A 17,744-nucleotide genomic window follows, 5' to 3' on the forward strand; every position below is an offset into this window, starting at 1 on the left:
GAGCGAGAACAGAGAGAGAGCAGAGAGAGAGAACAGAGAGAGCAGAGAGAGAACAGAGAGAGAGCAGAGAGAGAGAACAGAGAGAGCAGAGAGAGCAGAGATAGAGAACAGAGAGAACAGAGAGAGAGAACAGAGATAGAGAACAGAGAGAGCAGAGATAGAGAACAGAGAGAACAGAGAGAGAGAACAGAGAGAGCAGAGATAGAGCAGAGAGAGCAGAGATAGAGCAGAGAGAGCAGAGAGAGCAGAGATAGAGAACAGAGAGAGCAGAGAGAGAGAGCAGAGAGAGCAGAGAGAGAGAGCAGAGAGAACAGAGAGAACAGAGAGAGAGAACAGAGAGAGCAGAGATAGAGAACAGAGAGAACAGAGATAGAGAACAGAGAGAACAGAGATAGAGAACAGAGATAGAGAACAGAGAGAGCAGAGAGAGAACAGAGAGAGCAGAGAGAGAACAGAGAGAGCAGAGAGAGAACAGAGAGAGCAGAGAGAGCAGAGAGAGCAGAGAGAGAGCAGAGAGAGAGCAGAGAGAGAGCAGAGAGAGAGCAGAGAGAGAGCAGAGAGAGAGTAGAGAGAGAGTAGAGAGAGAGTAGAGAGAGAGTAGAGAGAGAGTAGAGAGAGCAGAGATAGAGAACAGGGAGAACAGAGATAGAGAACAGGGAGAACAGAGAGAGAGAACAGAGAGAGCAGAGAGAGAGAGCAGAGAGAGAACAGAGAGAGCAGAGAGAGAGAACAGAGAGAGCAGAGATAGAGAACAGAGAGAGAGAGCAGAGAGAGAACAGAGAGAGAGAGCAGAGAGAGAACAGAGAGAGCAGAGAGAGAGAACAGAGAGAGCTTGTTGGTAAAGAGTGGAACATCCAAAGTCTCACTGAGCACCATGATGATGAGCTACTCAGTACACAGCATTACTTCACATAACTGAAGCTAGTCACACTGACTGACTGACTGCACCTGGGAGAGTAACTGATGCTAGTCACACTGACTGACTGACTGCACCTGGGAGAGTAACTGATGCTAGTCACGCTGACTGACTGACTGCACCTGGGAGAGTAACTGATGCTAGTCACACTGACTGACTGACTGCACCTGGGAGAGTAACTGATGCTAGTCACACTGACTGACTGACTGCACCTGGGAGAGTAACTGATGCTAGTCACACTGACTGACTGACTGCACCTGGGAGAGTAACTGATGCTAGTCACACTGACTGACTGACTGCACCTGGGAGAGTAACTGATGCTAGTCACACTGACTGACTGACTGCACCTGGGAGAACAGAGAGGAGCAGCAAAGGAGATCTCTAGCCCTGTGCTCGGTCTATACAGCAGTAACACATTGAAACCCTCCCTACACAAAGGAGATCTCTAGCCCTGTGCTCGGTCTATACAGCAGTAACACATTGAAACCCTCCCTACACAAAGGAGATCTCTAGCCCTGTGCTCGGTCTATACAGCAGTAACACATTGAAAACCTCCCTACACAAAGGAGATCTCTAGCCCTGTGCTCGGTCTATACAGCAGTAACACATTGAAACCCTCCCTACACAAAGGAGATCTCTAGCCCTGTGCTCGGTCTATACAGCAGTAACACATTGAAAACCTCCCTAGACAAAGGAGATCTCTAGCCCTGTGCTCGGTCTATACAGCAGTAACACATTGAAACCCTCCCTAGACAAAGGAGATCTCTAGCCCTGTGCTCGGTCTATACAGCAGTAACACATTGAAACCCTCCCTAGACAAAGGCAATGATGAGAAAAGTAGGTTTAATTCAGGGCTTGATGTGAAGGTCAATAGGCTGAATCAAATAATCCACCAGAAACTCTAGACTTGATCAAAACACTTCTACTGTGGTGCAGCAGGGAATGGCACCCTATTCCCTATATAGTGCACTACTTTTGAACAGAGCCAATAGGGTACCATTTGGGACGCGACAATGACTGCCAGTTAAGGGTTAAGGGTTCAGAAGAAGCTCTTCCCATCTGGGGCGGCAGGTAGCCTAGTGGTTAGAGTGTTGGACTAGTAACTGTAGTGTTGCTGGATCAAATCCCCGAGCTGACAAGGTAAAAATCTGTCGTTCTGCCCCTGAACAAGGCAGTTAACCCACTGTTCCTAGGCCGTCATTGAAAATAAGAATGTGTTCTTAACTGACTTGTCTAGTTAAATAAAAATACATCTCTAGGCTACACATAGGACACACTAACCACAATCAATCCCCACAACCCGGTTAGGTACAGTAATCAATGGGCCTACTGCTGATCACTGATACATTATCGCCTGTAGCGAAGCCATAATCACCAAGAAAAGCCATTGTGGGAAATGACTTAGAAACAAACAGGTATATAATTAAAACCAGGCCATGCGTTCATTGACTCTCTCCCTGCACAGTGAGTTGTGGTCCCCAGACTGGGGTTGCAGTGTGCACACCCCTGGGGCCGTATGTATCAAGCTCAGTGTATCTCAGAGTAAAAGATTACATGGACAGGGGGGAGCTGATCCTAGATCAGCACTTCTCCTCTGAGAGGCTTGATACATAATGCCCCTGGTCTGCTGACTGATCTGTGGTGTACAGTAAAGTGTCACAATGCTCTGTCTCCCCACACAGAGAGAGAGTGAGAGAAGCCATGTCACCAGCTTTGCTGCCAGCCTCCGCTGGGGAGCAGGGAGGGAGGGCAGTACTCTGCAGAGGGGAGGTAGGGAGAGAGGCTGATCGATGTCAGAGCCCATCTCATCCATTACAGAGATGAAGTGCCCTAGGAGGTGGTGTTGCTCATGGCTAGAGGGTGTGGCCTTTGTTTATGTGAATATACTGCTGACTGTTAAATACACCTGAAAACACCGTGGGAAACGCTGCGCTGCAGGGTATCGGGATAGGAAAATTAAGTAAAGAGGTCTAGGGGGAAAAAAAGATTGATACCTATAAGAGAAATACCAGGGTAATATATTCCCTCATCTTGTCCTTGTTGATATTATCTGGATAACAAACAGTATGTTCAGGGTACCTGACGTGTACAGGAGACTTGTTTGGGGAGTTTGAGCAGTCAGACTGAGTTTTGTGTTTATCTCAGGGCATCACCACTCTGTGTGTGTGTGTGTGTGTGTGTGTGTGTGTGTGTGTGTGTGTGTGTGTGTGTGTGTGTGTGGTCGGAGTCACTCACTCAGGATGACGTGTGTAATAACGAAGGCGAAGATGAAGACGGTGAGGAAGGAGAGGGACAGGATGAAGAGGTAGAAGAAACGATAGTTCCTCTTCCCAACACAGTTCCCCACCCAGGGACAGTGGTGGTCAAAACGCTCTGCAGAGAGAGAGAGGAGAGAGGAGAGAGGAGAGAGGAGAGAGGAGAGAGGAGAGAGGAGAGAGGAGAGAGGAGAGAGAGTGAGAAAGAGGGGAGAGAGAAACAGAGAGAGAGAGGAGAGTGAGAAAGAGGAGAGTGAGAGAAACAGAGAGAGATGAGAGTGAGAAAGAGGAGAGTGAGAGAAACAGAGAGAGGGAAGTGGAGAGAAAGGGAAACAGAAAAGTGTAAAGAGTGGAAGAGTGGAAGAGAGAATTAAAGGTGAAGAGGGAAGAGGGTAGCGGATAGAAAAGGAAATGAAAAGTGGAAAGACAGGGGAGAGTAGATGGTTTAAAAGTCATACATATGGAACAGCCATGGAGTTAGTCAGTTTCTCTTATTATGTTCCCACAGAAAGAAGCCTGAGCGTCTGAGTGAGGTCCAGGTCTACTCCACTCACCGACACAGTTGTCACACAGGCTGCAGTGCGAGGCCCGTGGGGGCCTGAAGATCTTGCAGGTGAAACAGTACTTAAGCTTGACCGTCTGCCCGTTGATGACCACCTCTCTGATCCTCGGGGGCGGCCTGTACCCTGGACCACTGGGGCCATTAGCGGCGTCTGAAGAGGACCACACAAGACCAAGTCAGATTTAGTTCACAAGGGAAGCATATTCCTTTGTTTTCCTATGTTGGATATCCAGTGCAGTCTCAGAGCTGTATCTTATTTCTAAAAGCACAGCCAGTCTGGTAAGGGCCAGATACGAACTCCTGTATCCAAGGGGGCTCTGGCTCTGTTTTTATTTCCCTGTTCCCTGTAATAAACAAAATAAGTCACGCAATCACATCAACAGTATAGGCTTTCACAGTCAGCACATTTTACTGGCTTCCTCGCTGATGCAATTTACAGCGGCAGGCACCTGGGGCACGGTGGTACAGTGTTTACTTAACATTACATTATTCATCTGCAGGACCTAGCACTCATCTCACACACACACTGCATGCTCTTCCTGCTTGGAGATGGGGGCGCACACCTAATTGATCCAGAAAAAGCTATTGTGGTCTGGGAGGGGGGGGGGGGCTCCTGGTGGGTGGGGGCCAAAGGGACGGCCATGCAGCCCTGCATAACACTCACTCTGCATCACTGCCTTGGACCATTGTATTCATACGCTGCATCATTACTTGTTAACATTTCATCGCACTGTACCGCTGGTTTATTGTTTAATATAAATGGAGTGTATAAACGTTAAAGATCGCTCCGCCATTTCTTGGTTGCTATAACTCTAATAGTTTCAGTTTATGTAACAAAACAAGCAAGGATAGTGTAGAAAACCATTCTACCATCTAAACCGCTGTGAAATATATTTTCCATAACCAAAATATTGTATTTTCAGCTGTTTGAAGCTGGTGTACAAAATCAAAAGACACAAAAACTCAACTTAAGAATGGGAAGCAGAGAAATAGCGCACATAGAACAGATTTACTGTTTCTTAGACTTGCTTTAAATGAGAATGACAGATCTATAACAGATATTTCTATGTGAATTTGGTCGGGTCGCTCAAAAAGTTAAATATTGCAGATTTACCTATCAAGTTTTAGGCGACAACGGAGTATCAATGTGGTGAACATCTATTGGATTGATGTTTAGCCTCAATATTTAACCACGACTTTGTGCATATGAAAAACATGACATTGACAGTGGCGGTGACAGTAGCGTCGGAACAGAGCATACATTAAGTATATTGCGGAAAGGGAATGAGATCACTTGCAATCACATTCACGTCATTCTTATACACAGAGGATTGTGAATGCATTTAACACGACTCCTGCTGAAACAGTGCAGGAATGATGACAAGTCTATATAAAAAGGAGGAGAGAGAGAAAGACACACAGTGAGAGAGAAGCACGGCAGACACCAGACAGAATGCATTGTGGGACTGCAAGTTGTGGAAAGCAGCAAATAAAGCAGCTTAGAATTGAAAACACATCGAGCAGCTCCAAAGCTAACATTCGGGAGCGAGACTGAAGAAGCGTGGGAGAAAGAGAAAGTAGTAGTTTGAAGGCGTTTAGGTTGTGAAACAGACAACAAGACTACCTCTCTCCATAAGTTCACTGCTTTTTCAGTGCAGGCCTGTAATATTACTTTTCATCAACGTTTAATAAACAAAATGTAATTCTCGTTTATAGGTATTGTTTGTAGGCACGATTTTGACAACAATTGGCACCAATTTCCTGTTTATAGAGTTGACTGTACAGTCCAGAACATCTAGATCCTTTAATACAGGATGTGCAGATGTTATTTCTAGACGTGCATCACATAGTGACTGGCCACATACACTAAACAACCAAACTGAGTAAATATAACAGAATTCTTTCCACCCTTCCTCATCAAATGTATACAACATCGGTTATGTCCCAAATGGCACCCCATTTCCTATATAGTGAACTACTTTTGACCAGAGCCCTATGGGGACTGGTCAAAAGTAGTGCATTACATGAGGAATAGGTTGCCATTTGGGACGCAAACATGAAACGTTTTCTCTCCTGCTATAAGAAAGCTGGAGTTAGATGCAGAGCAAGCAATGCCCAAATTTGCTCATTCTCTCAGTAATGACTCTTTTGTGATTGACAGGTCTGTTCCGGAATGCTGTATTCACAGGGAAAACACAGTTCTAAATATACATTGATTGTTCGGTCTGTATAACACAGATTCTCTCAATGAACATCCCTGACTCATTCTTCTTGGTTTGCATTGGATTGGGTGTCTCATAACAAAAGGGAACAAGTGTCTTGCACCAGTGATAAAGGAGGGTTGGTTCCCAAATGGCACCCTATTCCCTACATATTGCACTACCTTAAACCAGAGGCCTATGAGTCCTGGTCAAAAGTATTGCACCAAAAGGGAATATGGTAAAACATTTGCGACGCGGCTGAGATCTTTTCTAAATTGAACTCTAAAATGAGTCCCTTAAAATCAGGCTGTTTGGACAACATGCCATTGTGCTCAGGGCAAAGCACCTCTCAAAGCTGATGTCATCTCTGAACACCTTATCATCTCACTGGCACGCACACACAGGCGATTAGAGGGCGGCACGTGATTGGCTCGATCCACGCCGTTTAATAGAGGTCGGGTGAAGTTCACGTTGATAACAAATCTATCTGCCTCATTAGTGGAACACAAACAAGGAGAAGCAGCCACCTCAGAGTTCTTCCTCAGCAAAGTCCCAAAATGCACCGTATTCCCTACATAGTGCACTACTTTTGACCAGAACCCTGGACTGTTAGGAAACCAGGTGGTCTCCATAGTTACCAATCTGTCTCTCCAGGTCGGCAGCCTCGTCGGGTGTGGCACGGGGCAGGACTCCCGGGTCACTGAAGCTGGCTCTGAACAGCATCCCCAGAACAAAGACAAACAGCACCCCTCCGATCACCGGGATGGCCGGGGTCAGGTTGGACGCCAGGAACGGGCAGCTGGAAGAGGGGAGGAACAAAAATAATTAGGAATGGAAAAGCATGTAGCTAATTTCCCCCCCAACATCGGACACCCCCTAACTTCGGACACTCTAGTGGTTGGAGGATTAAATCACCTCGAGCTCAACATTTAAAAGGCCTGGAAAATAATAGTACGTTTTGGGACTAAAGACATCCTTCTAGCTAGCTGACCATCAATTTGAATTGCAGTTTATGTAAGTTTTGAGAGTTTTCAAAAAAGTTTAATATATATAACTCAGCAAAAAAATAAACATCCTCTCACTGTCAACTGCATTTATTTTCAGCAAACTTAACATGTAAATATTTGTATGAACATAACATGATTCAACAACTGAGACATAAACTGAACAAGTTCCACAGACATGTGACTAACAGAAATGGAATAATGTGTCCCTGAACAAAGAGGGGGTCAAAATCAAAAGTAACAGTCAATATCTGGTGTGGCCACCAGCTGCATTAAGTACTGCAATGCATCTCCTCCTCATGGACTGCACCATATTTGCAAGTTCTTGCTGTGAGATGTTACCCCACTCTTACACCAAGGCACCTGCAAGTTCCCGGACATTTCTGGGGGGAATGGCCCTCACCCTCACCTTCCGATCCAAAAGGTCCCAGACGTGCTCAATGGGATTGAGATCCGGGCTCTTCGCTGGCCATGGCAGAACACTGACATTCCTGTTTGCAGGAAATAACGCACAGAACGAGCAGTATGGCTAGTGGCATTGTCATGCTGGAGGGTCATGTCTGGATGAGCCTGCAGGAAGGGTACCACATGAGGGAGGAGGATGTCTTCCATGTAATGCACAGCGTTGAGATTACCTCCAATGACAACAAGCTCAGTCCGATGATGCTGTGACACACCGCCCCAGACCATGACGGACCCTCCACCTCCAAATCGATCCCGCTCCAGAGTACAGGCCTCGGTGTAACGCTCATTCCTTCGACGATAAACGCGAATCTGACCATCACTCCTGGTGAGACAAAACTGCGACTCGTCAGTGAAGAGCACTTTTTGCCAGTCCTGTCTGGTCCAGCGACGGTGGGTTTGTGCACATAGGCGACGTTGTTGCCGGTTATGTCTGGTGAGGACCTGCCTTACAACAGGCCTACAAACCCTCAGTCCAGCCTCTCTCAGCCTATTGCTGTATCTAGGTGGGTGGAAAGTTCACAACTAATAAAACTGTTAGGATAAACAGGAATGTGCACACACACATAATTATTTGATTCACTTGTAACAACAAACTCACTTAAACCATGCCTAGTGTTTTGTTCATGAACAGATGTTGGTTAGCACTACTGTACTGTCTGTCCTCTGTACCTAACGTCATTAGATGACAAGACTGGGGCCGGGGCCAAGGAGGAATGGCCTTCCTGGAAAGCTTTCTGTGGCACAATTCAACACACCCCATAGGGTTCTGGTCAAAAGTAGTGCACTATATAGGGAATAGGGTGCCATTTGGGACGTATCCACTGACTGAAATCTACTGGCCTCAGCCTGAGAAGAGAAGATTTCCAAGCATTTTCCTCGACTGGCATCCGTGACAAAAGCATGAAATGAAAGGTATGCCTTCATATTTATTTTCACTTTATTACTTCAAATGAACAGACACGCCATTCTTCTCTTCTCATAGCCTGGGTCTATAGCAGCATACGATTTTCCCGATTTGGATCCTTTGTTCGTACCCCCCATGTCAATTGAACTTATCCCAGAGGCTGCTCCAAGACGCCGCCAGAGGGAGAAGAGGTATTCGGAGTGGACTTCTAGTCCGACTCAGGTGGCGTGCACATCATCCACCGCTTCAGAGTATATTACTCGCTAATGTTCAGTCTCTGGACAATAAAGTAGACGAGCTCAGGGTGAGGATCTCCTTCCAGAGAGATCAGGGACTGTAACGTACTCTGTTTTATGGAATCCTGGCTCTCTCGGGATATACTGTCCCCGTCAATACAGCCAGCTGGGTTCTCAGTACATCGCGCAGACAGGAATAAAGAACGCTCCGTGAAGAAGAAAGGTGGTGGTGTATGTTTCATGATTAACTACTCATGGTGTGATTGTGATGACATACAGAAACTCAAGTCTTATTGTTCATCCGACCTAGAATACCTCACAGTCGTGTATATACCCCCTCAAGCCGGTACCACAACGCCCCTCAAGGAACAACGCTGGACTTTATGCAAACTGGAAACCACATATCCTGAGGCCGCATTTATTGTAGCTGGGGATTTTAACAAAGCAAATTTGAGGAAAACTCTACCAAAGTTCTATCAACACATTGACTGTAGTACTCGCTCTGGAAAAACACGATCACTGCTACTCCCCCTTCCAGGATGCCTACAGGGCCCTCCCCCGCCCATCAAATCACAACTCCATTTTGCTCCTCCCTTCCTATAGGCAGAAACTCAAACATGAATTACCCGTTAAAACTCTGGTTTGACCAATTGGAATCCATGCTTCAAGATAGTTTTGATCACGCGGACTGGGATATGTTCCGGGTAGCCTCTGAGAATAACATTGAGGTATACACGGACACAGTGACTGAGTTCATCAGGAAGTGTATAGGAGATGTTGTACCCACTGTGACTATTAAAACCTACCCAAATCAGAAACCGTGCATAGATGGCAGCATTCGCGCAAAACTGAAAGCGCAAACCACCACATGTAACCATGGCAAGGTGACTGGGAATATGGTTGAATACAAAACAGTGTAGTTATTCCCTCCGCAAGGCAATCAAACAGACAAAACATCAGTACAGAGACAAAGTGAAGTGGCAATTCAGACACGAGACGTATGTTGCAGGGTCTACAGACAATCACGGATTACAAATTGAAAACCAGCCACGTCGCAGACACTGACGTCTTGCTCCTGGACCAGCTAAACACCTTCTTTGCCCGCTTTGAGGATAACACAGTGCCACCGAAGCGACCCACTCCCAAGGACTGTGGGCTCTCATTCTCCGTGGCCAACATGAGTAAGACATTTAATGGGTTAACCCTAGCAAGGCTGCCGGCCCAGACGTCATCCCAAGCCGCGTCCTCAGAGCATGCGCAGACCAGCTGGCTGGAGTGTTTACGGACATATTCAATCTCTCCCTATCCCAGTCTGCTGTCCCCACTTGCTTCAAGATGTCCACCATTGTTCCTACACCCAAGAAAGCAAAGGTAACTGAACTAAATTATTATTGCCCTGTAGCACTAACTTCTGTCAGCATTAAGTGTTGAGAGGCTAGTTAAGGATCATATCACCTCCAACTTACCTGACACTAGATCCACTTCAATTTGCTTACTGCCCCCAATAGATCCACAGACAATGCAATCGCCATCGCACTGCACACTGCCCTATCGCATCTGGACAAGAGGACTACCTTTGTAAGAATGCTGTTCATTGACTATAGCTCGGCCTTCAACACCATAGTACCCTCCAAGCTCACCATTAAGCTCAGAGCTCTGGGTCTGAACCCAGCCCTGTGCAACTGGGTTCTGGACTTCTGACGGGCCAGGTGGTGAAGGTAGAAAAACATCTCCACTTCACTGATCCTAAACACAGGGGCCCCACAAGAGTGCGTGCTCAGCCCCCTCCTGTACTCCCTGTTCACCCATGACTGCGGGACCACGCACGCCTCCAACTCAATCATCAAGTTTGCAGACGACACAACAGTAGTAGGCCTGATTACCAACAATGATGAGACAGACTACAGGGAGGAGGTGATGGCCATGGCGGAGTGGTGCTAGGAAAATAACCTCTCCCTCCACATCAACAAAACGAAGGAGCTGATTGTGGATTTCAGGAAACAGCAGAGGGAGCACGCCCCTATACACATCGACGGGACTGCAGTGGAGATGGTTAAAAGCTTCAAGTTCCTCAGCGTACACATCACTGACAATCTGAAATGGTCCACCCACACAGACAGTGTGGTGAAGGTGCAACAGCACCTCTTCAACCTCAGGAAGCTGAAGAAATTCTGCTTGGCCCCTACGACCCTCACAGACTTTTACAGATGCACAATTGAGAGCATCCTGTCGGGCTGTATCACCGCCTGGTACGGCAACTGCACCGCCCGCAACCGCAGGGCTCTTCAGAGGGTGGTGCGGTCTGCCCAACACATCACCGTGCCTGCCCTCCAGGACACCTACAGCACCCGATGTCACAGGAAGGCCAAAAAGATCATCAAGGACATCAACCAACCGAGCCATGGCCTGTTCCCCCCGCTATCATCCAGAAGGAGAGGTCAGTACAGGTGCATCAAAGCTGGGACCGAGAGACTGCTTCTATCTCAAGGCCATCAGACTGTTAAATAGCCATCACTAGCCGGTTACTACCCAGTTACTCAACCTTGCACCTGAGAGGCTGCTGTCCTATATACATAGACATGGAATCACTGGCCACTTTAATAATGGAACACTAATCACTGTTTACATACTGCTTTACTCATTTAATCTGGATATACTTTATTCTATTCTACTGTATTTTAGTCAATGCCACTCCAACATTGCGCGTCCTAATATTTATATATTTCTTAATTCCTTTTAGATTTGTGTATTGTTGTGAATTGTTAGATACTACTACACTGTTGGAGCTAGGAACACAAGCATTTCGCTACACCCGCAATAAGAAATATGTGTGTGACCAATAACATTTGATTTGAATTAGGAAAAGGATTGGGAAGCATCATGTCCATGTAATCCGTTAATATTTTGGTGGGCACAATATCCAATCAAAATCTCTTAACCCCACGTCTGTTCCTTAAAGTCTTCTATGGGCTGTTACAATATTGGACATCAAGATCCCCATGATTTAAAGAGTGAGGCATGTTGAGCGCAGGTTTGAGTAATTGGTATCAGGTTATAGTCTTGGCATAAAACTATATTAAATATTTAATGGTACTAGCCATGAAGTGAAATACCATGCTTTTATTCACTTAGCATAGTCAGTGTGAACAGATATGAGATCTGTACGGCTGCTACTTTGGCTCTGTGAGGCGGCTACGCTGGAATTGAATTAGACTGAAACTCAGATCTTATCAGTTCGTCATGCTAGGATTGGAAATAGCTGCAGCAAGTTTCCAAGTAGTCCTATTTAAAAAATGCCTACCATTGTAGACTAGAGGAGGTTATCGGCCAATTTTGTTGTTGGCAATGTAAAGAAAACATGGATAATTGTCAGAGGGCTGGCTTGGAGATCTGGTACACAGTGGAGGGAAAGGTTGGGGTAGGGTCATGGTAGAGTGATTCTTTCACCTGCACCTTTCACCTGCACTTCACTATCCCACTGCCTTTGGAAATACAAGGACTATGCCCTTGGTAAAGACTATGGAATCTGGATAGTATTGGATACTGTACTGAAAAAGATTGTCTGAATGAAAGGTAGACTAGCAGTTAAGAGGGTTGGCCCAGTAACCGAAATGTCGCTGGTTCAAATCCCCGAGCCAACTCTGTGAAAAATCTGTCTATGTGCCCTTGAACAAGGCACTTAAACCCTAATTGCTCCTGTAAGTCACTCTGGATAAGAGCATCTGCTAGATGACTAAAATGCAAATGTAGGAGGTGTAAACATTCAGGCATGAGTTTCTCATTTCATCCTCAGGCTTTATACAATGCAATGAGTAACCAGAAGTTGATCCATTCCAAGTTTGAATCACGACACAATTCGTCCTTGTTATGTTTCATTCATTGGACCATTTGTCCAATGTTTCCCAGGCAAATCCCAGAGCATGTTGTACTATAAATGGATGAATGTTTTGGCTGTAGTTTAGAGACGCTCTCCGTTCTGGCTAGAGGAGTGCAATTACATTAGTCTTATCTTTAGTCAAACACAACAAACAGAGACCAAGTCTGAGTCCCAAATAGCAACCTATTACCGATGTAGTGCACTATATAGGTAACAGGATGCCATTTGGGACGGAGACCAAATCAAACTGGAACAATTGGTGACTCTTCTCTAGTTGCCTTGGAGATGCAGGCTGTTGGTTCGACAGGACACAAAAAGCCTAAGAGGAAACTGTTACCATGGAAACGGGAACACTGGGGTGCCATGTTTTGGAAGGTATGGAACGTGGGAGGAATGAAAGGCAACAGAGAAGGAAAGATGGGTAGACCGACCGGAAAATATCTGTCAGTCATCTCCCAATTTTCTCTTTACATATTAGGATCGGTGTCACTCTCAAATGAATGAATTTGCATGTCATAACAGTGAGCAGGATATGAGCTGTCATTCAAATTTATAATTGAAGACATCTGCATATCTGACTGACTTACATCTGTGGCATTTCATCACTCAATGAATAGCCTAGGCCATTGAATTACAGGCTTGTCTGCTTAATGACTAAAATGGAAATGTTCAGGCTGATACACTAAGCAAATCCAAAAAGTTTCTGAATTTGAACCCATCTTGATTGCAAGATTGCAATTATATAAACCTTTAAAAATGACCCTTTGAAAACCTGCAGAAGCTTAGAGAGCCACGAAAACATTTCAGACCTTCAACATGCGAGACAGGATCCCAGAGGATGACTATGAGACTTGCTGACTAAGTTGAAAGGATGGTTTGTCCTGTACCCCCGACCCTGCGGACTGCACAACCATCACAAGACCTCCTTGTGTTCATATTTCTCAACATCTATGCATGTCAGAGCTCCGGAAAACCCAAATGAAATACATCAGCCCACCAAGGAAGGCATTCACCTGACCCCAAAAACAAGTAACTCATTACTATCACAAATATCTTTCCTGACCAATGAGGATTGAGAACCACTAAGTTTCTGCAATGTTTGGAGCTCTGCTCACCCAAAGTTTGACACTTGACTGAGTGGAGTAAATTTCATCTGCTTGGCGAAACTAAATTCTGTGACCATTTGGAAGGGGGGGGGGGGGGGGGGTCGTTCCACCTCAAAAAGCACAAAAAAATGTATTGACACCCGCCATCTCAGATTGTTCTAAAATGTTTATGTTGTTAGAAACAGATACAAGTAGCATTCCTGCAACATTATTTTGTTGAAATATAATTTGATATCTGAGAAATTAAGCTAATTGATTGAACCCAAATTGGCCATTTTAATTTATAGGATTAATATAATATTCAATAAATATAGTTCCGAACATCCGATTTGAATCACACTTAAAGCCACCCATGGACCCCCACAACCTACGCCAATCCTACCCCAACAACCAGTATAAAGTATCAGTTCACTATGTCTGACAAGTATGGAGCTGCGGCTCAGAGTATTGTTTCATCATCCTATGTATTGTATTCAGTGAATTTGATGATGTTTTTTCCCCCTGTTCAGAGAAATTAGTCATTGAAGTTGTTTGGTTTATGTTCCAGCCTACATCCTGATACTGTATACTGGTTGTTGGGGTGGTATTGGTGTGGGGGGTGGGGGGGTCCATGGGTGGCTCTTAACCATTTATTTGGATTCCTCATGTCTTACTCTTTGTTAGAAAAGTTTGATCCAAATCATATGTTTGGTACTATATTTACTGAATATCACAAAATTGAACATTTGGGCGCAATCAATTACCTTAATTCCTAAGAGATCAAAATAAATATTTCCAAAAAATGATGAGGCAGGAATGCTAATTTTCCTACTAAAAGTATTTCCGAACAATCTTAGATGGTTGGTGTCATGGTTTTCTGAAATGATATGGAACGACCAGGGAAAAACAGTCTAGACAACATTCTCTCTTTATTTTTTTTTATTTTTTTTATTTATTTAACTAGGCAAGTCAGTTAAGAACAAATTCTTATTTACAATGACGGCCTACCAAAAGGCAAAAGGCCTCCTGCGGGGACTGGGGCCTGGGATTAAAAAATAATAATAGATACAATATAAATATAGGACAAAACACACGTCACAACAAGAGAGGCAACACAACACTACCTAAGACAACAACATAGCAAGGCAGCAACACAACATAACAACAACATGGTAGCAACACAACATGGTAGCAGCACAAAACATAGTACAAAAATGATTGGGCACAGTCAACAGCACAAAGGTCAACAAGGTAGAGACAACAATACATCACACAAAGCAGCCACAACTGTCAGTAAGAGAGTCCATGATTGAGTCTTTGAATGAAAAGATTGAGATAAAACTGTCCAGTTTTAGTGTTTGTTGCAGCTCGTTCCAGTCGCTATCTGCAGCGAACTGAAAAGACGAGCGACCCAGGGACGTGTGTGCTTTGGGGATCTTTAACAGAATGTGACTGGCAGAATGGGTGTTGTATGTGGAGGATGAGGGCTGCAGTAGATATCTCAGATAGGGGGGAGTAAGGCCTAAGAGGGTTTTATAAACAAGCATCAACCAGTGCGTCTTGCTACAGGTATACAGAGATGACCAGTTTAGAGGAGTATAGAGTGCAGTGACGTGTCCTATAAGGAGCATTGGTGGCAAATCTGATGGCCAAATGGTAAAGAACATCTAGCCGCTCGAGAGCACCCTTACCTGCCGATTTATAAATTATGTCTCCGTAATCTAGCATGGGTAGGATGTTTATCTGAATCAGGGTTAGTTTGGCAGCTGGGGTGAAAGAGGTGCGATTACAATAGACGAAACCAAGTCTAGGTTTAACTTTAGCCTGCAGCTTTGATATGTGCTGAGAGAAGGACAGTGCACCATCAAGCCATACTCCCAAGTACTTGTATGAGGTCACTACTTCAAGCTCTAAACCCTCAGAGGTAATAATAACACCTGTGGGAGGAGGGGCATTCTTCTTACCAAACCACATGACCTTTGTTTTGGAGGTGTCCAGAACAAGGTTAAGGGTAGATAAAGCTTGTTGGACACTAAGAAAGCTTTGTTGTAGAGCATTTAACACAAAATCCTGAGTATAAGACTGTATCATCTGCATATAAATGGATGAGAGAGCTTCCTACTGCCTGAGCTATGTTGTTGATGTAAATTGAGAAGAGCGTGGGGCATAGGATTGAGCCTTGGGGTACTCCCTTGGTGACAGGCAGTGGCTGAGACAGCAGATTTTCTGACTTTATACACTGCACTCTTTGAGAGAGGTAGTTAGCAAACCAGGCCAAAGACCCCTCAGCGACACCCATACTCCTTAGCCGGCCCACAAGAATGGAATGGTCTACCGTATCAAAAGCTTTGGCCAAGTCAATAAAAATAGCAGCACAATTCTGCTTAGAATCAAGGGCAACGGTGACATCATTGAGGACCTTTAAGGTTGCAGTGACACATCCATAACCCGAGTGGAAACCAGATTGCATACTCCCAAACTCTTTCTATATAAAGATAGACAATTAGCTACATTCATAAATCAGTGGGGTATGTGTATCAAATGACACCATATTCCCTACATAGGGCACTACTTTTAAACAGGGCCCCGGTCAAAAGATGCACATTGTATAGGGAATAGGGTGCCATTTGGGATGGAAACAGATTAGAGAGATAGCAAAAGCAAAGTGTGTGTGTGTGGGGGGGTTCTAACATTTTCTTTTGGTATATGTGTCATTAGTTTTCAAGATATACAACTTTCAAAATAGAGAAATAGAGCCATTATACCTGCTTAATTAAAAAAATACATGTTGAAGGTATATATCTTGAAAACTTGTTTGCTGACATGAAAAACATTGAGACTATATCACCAATGAAACAAATACCAAAATATAGTTTTAGGGTTAAATTTCCTTTAAGTGTGGCACACTTAAAAACTTTGTCACTCTTTTAAAAATGACTGTTCACACCTGTAAATGATGAGGTCTTGCATGAGCTACTGTAGTGTAATTTGCACTTACTCGAATGCGAAGAAAAGCCCGCTGGTGACCATGATGAGGACCAGGGTTAGGTAGAAGACCCCGGTCTGTCTCGCCATCATGACCCTTCCATTACAGTAGAATCTATTTCGGCCAGGGAAGATCTGCCACTTCCTGCGGGGAGTCCTCTTCTTTTTGTGCCCCGAGGTCTCCATAGACGATGAGTTGCGCGTGCAGATCGGGTTATACTGACATTCTCGCACCGGCTCATCAAGTCCGAGATGCATCTGTAAATAGTGCACCTTGCAAAACAATACAAAGAATTCAGGGGCAGCTGATAAATGGGGTTAAAGACGTGCTCCGTGCTTGTTCCTGATCCTTTGGCACAGTGATGATGTAATGCTGTCAGAAAATGTCAATTTCTGTACAATACATTGCAGTACAACAACAAAAATGCTTAAATACTTTTTTTTATAAGTTTCATTTTCTGGACGTGCATCCTCCTGAATTTGATCAGCTATACCACTTTGTCAGTGTGAAAATAAACATAGCCTCAATTGTTTGAATAACACTTCCATTGTGTTTTTAAAAACTGTAACTGTAGCCACTAGCGAGGCGTTACTGGACAGACTTATGTAAACACAATGCAATCAAAAAATGAAGAGGACGCGAGAAGAAACCCAGTCATAAAGACGTCCTTCGAGTGTCCTTAAAAGAGAATAATGCTTTTCACATTTAAGTGCAGAGAAGATACAACCAATCGTTTAGCCACTCAGTGTATAAAAATGCAATTCTCCAACGAGGATATACGCAAAATAAAAGACGGGCATTTTACTGCAGAATAGCGCCGATTGGATTTGTAGAGGTGCACGGATCTCGTTGCATGCCGCCAGTACAATAACGTTGTGTCCGCGGTCTTCGTTGGTTGGTAGCAATAGCCTATACTTGATACACCTCACATTCTCACAGTTCTCTCGATTCGGTAAAATAATGATTTTATAGTGTTGTTGTGGAGACGCGTAATCTTATGTTCATGCCTTCATGGTTTTAAAAGCAGAGACATTTGTATCACTGCAACAACAGCTCGCCACCCGTTGCCTGTGTTGCGGCTGCCTACAATGTACAGCAGCCCCAACAACAAACACATGCGCGCACACGTTAGTAGTGCCATGGGAATTGTAGTATCGGTATTTGTATTTCAGATGGAGTATAGTACTCTCAAATCGAAATATACATCGTAATGTTCAAATGCATAGTAATGAATAAGTATGCTACAATTGATT

At 44.6% G+C, this 17,744-nt stretch overlaps 1 protein-coding gene across 5 annotated transcripts in view; it reads right to left on the minus strand.

The window, feature by feature from the left end:
• LOC139556134 (palmitoyltransferase ZDHHC14-like) overlaps positions 1-17,744 on the minus strand; it is a 30,783-nt gene that overhangs the window by 10,405 nt on the left and 2,634 nt on the right. For 3 of the 5 annotated variants that reach the window (XM_071369693.1, XM_071369694.1, XM_071369691.1), the window contains exons 2-5: positions 16,504-16,763; positions 6,573-6,733; positions 3,726-3,884; positions 3,152-3,289 (exon numbers count right to left, since the gene is read on the minus strand). In XM_071369693.1, coding sequence (XP_071225794.1) covers positions 3,152-3,289; positions 3,726-3,884; positions 6,573-6,733; positions 16,504-16,748 — 703 coding nt within the window. In that variant the 5' untranslated portion in view covers positions 16,749-16,763. Of the gene's footprint in view, positions 1-3,151; positions 3,290-3,725; positions 3,885-6,572; positions 6,734-16,503; positions 16,764-17,296; positions 17,574-17,744 lie in introns of those variants that run through there. The other 2 variants (XM_071369692.1, XM_071369695.1) reach the window with 2 other exon arrangements.

Source organism: Salvelinus alpinus, chromosome 27, assembly GCF_045679555.1.
Source record: "Salvelinus alpinus chromosome 27, SLU_Salpinus.1, whole genome shotgun sequence".
Taxonomy (NCBI): domain Eukaryota; kingdom Metazoa; phylum Chordata; class Actinopteri; order Salmoniformes; family Salmonidae; genus Salvelinus; species Salvelinus alpinus.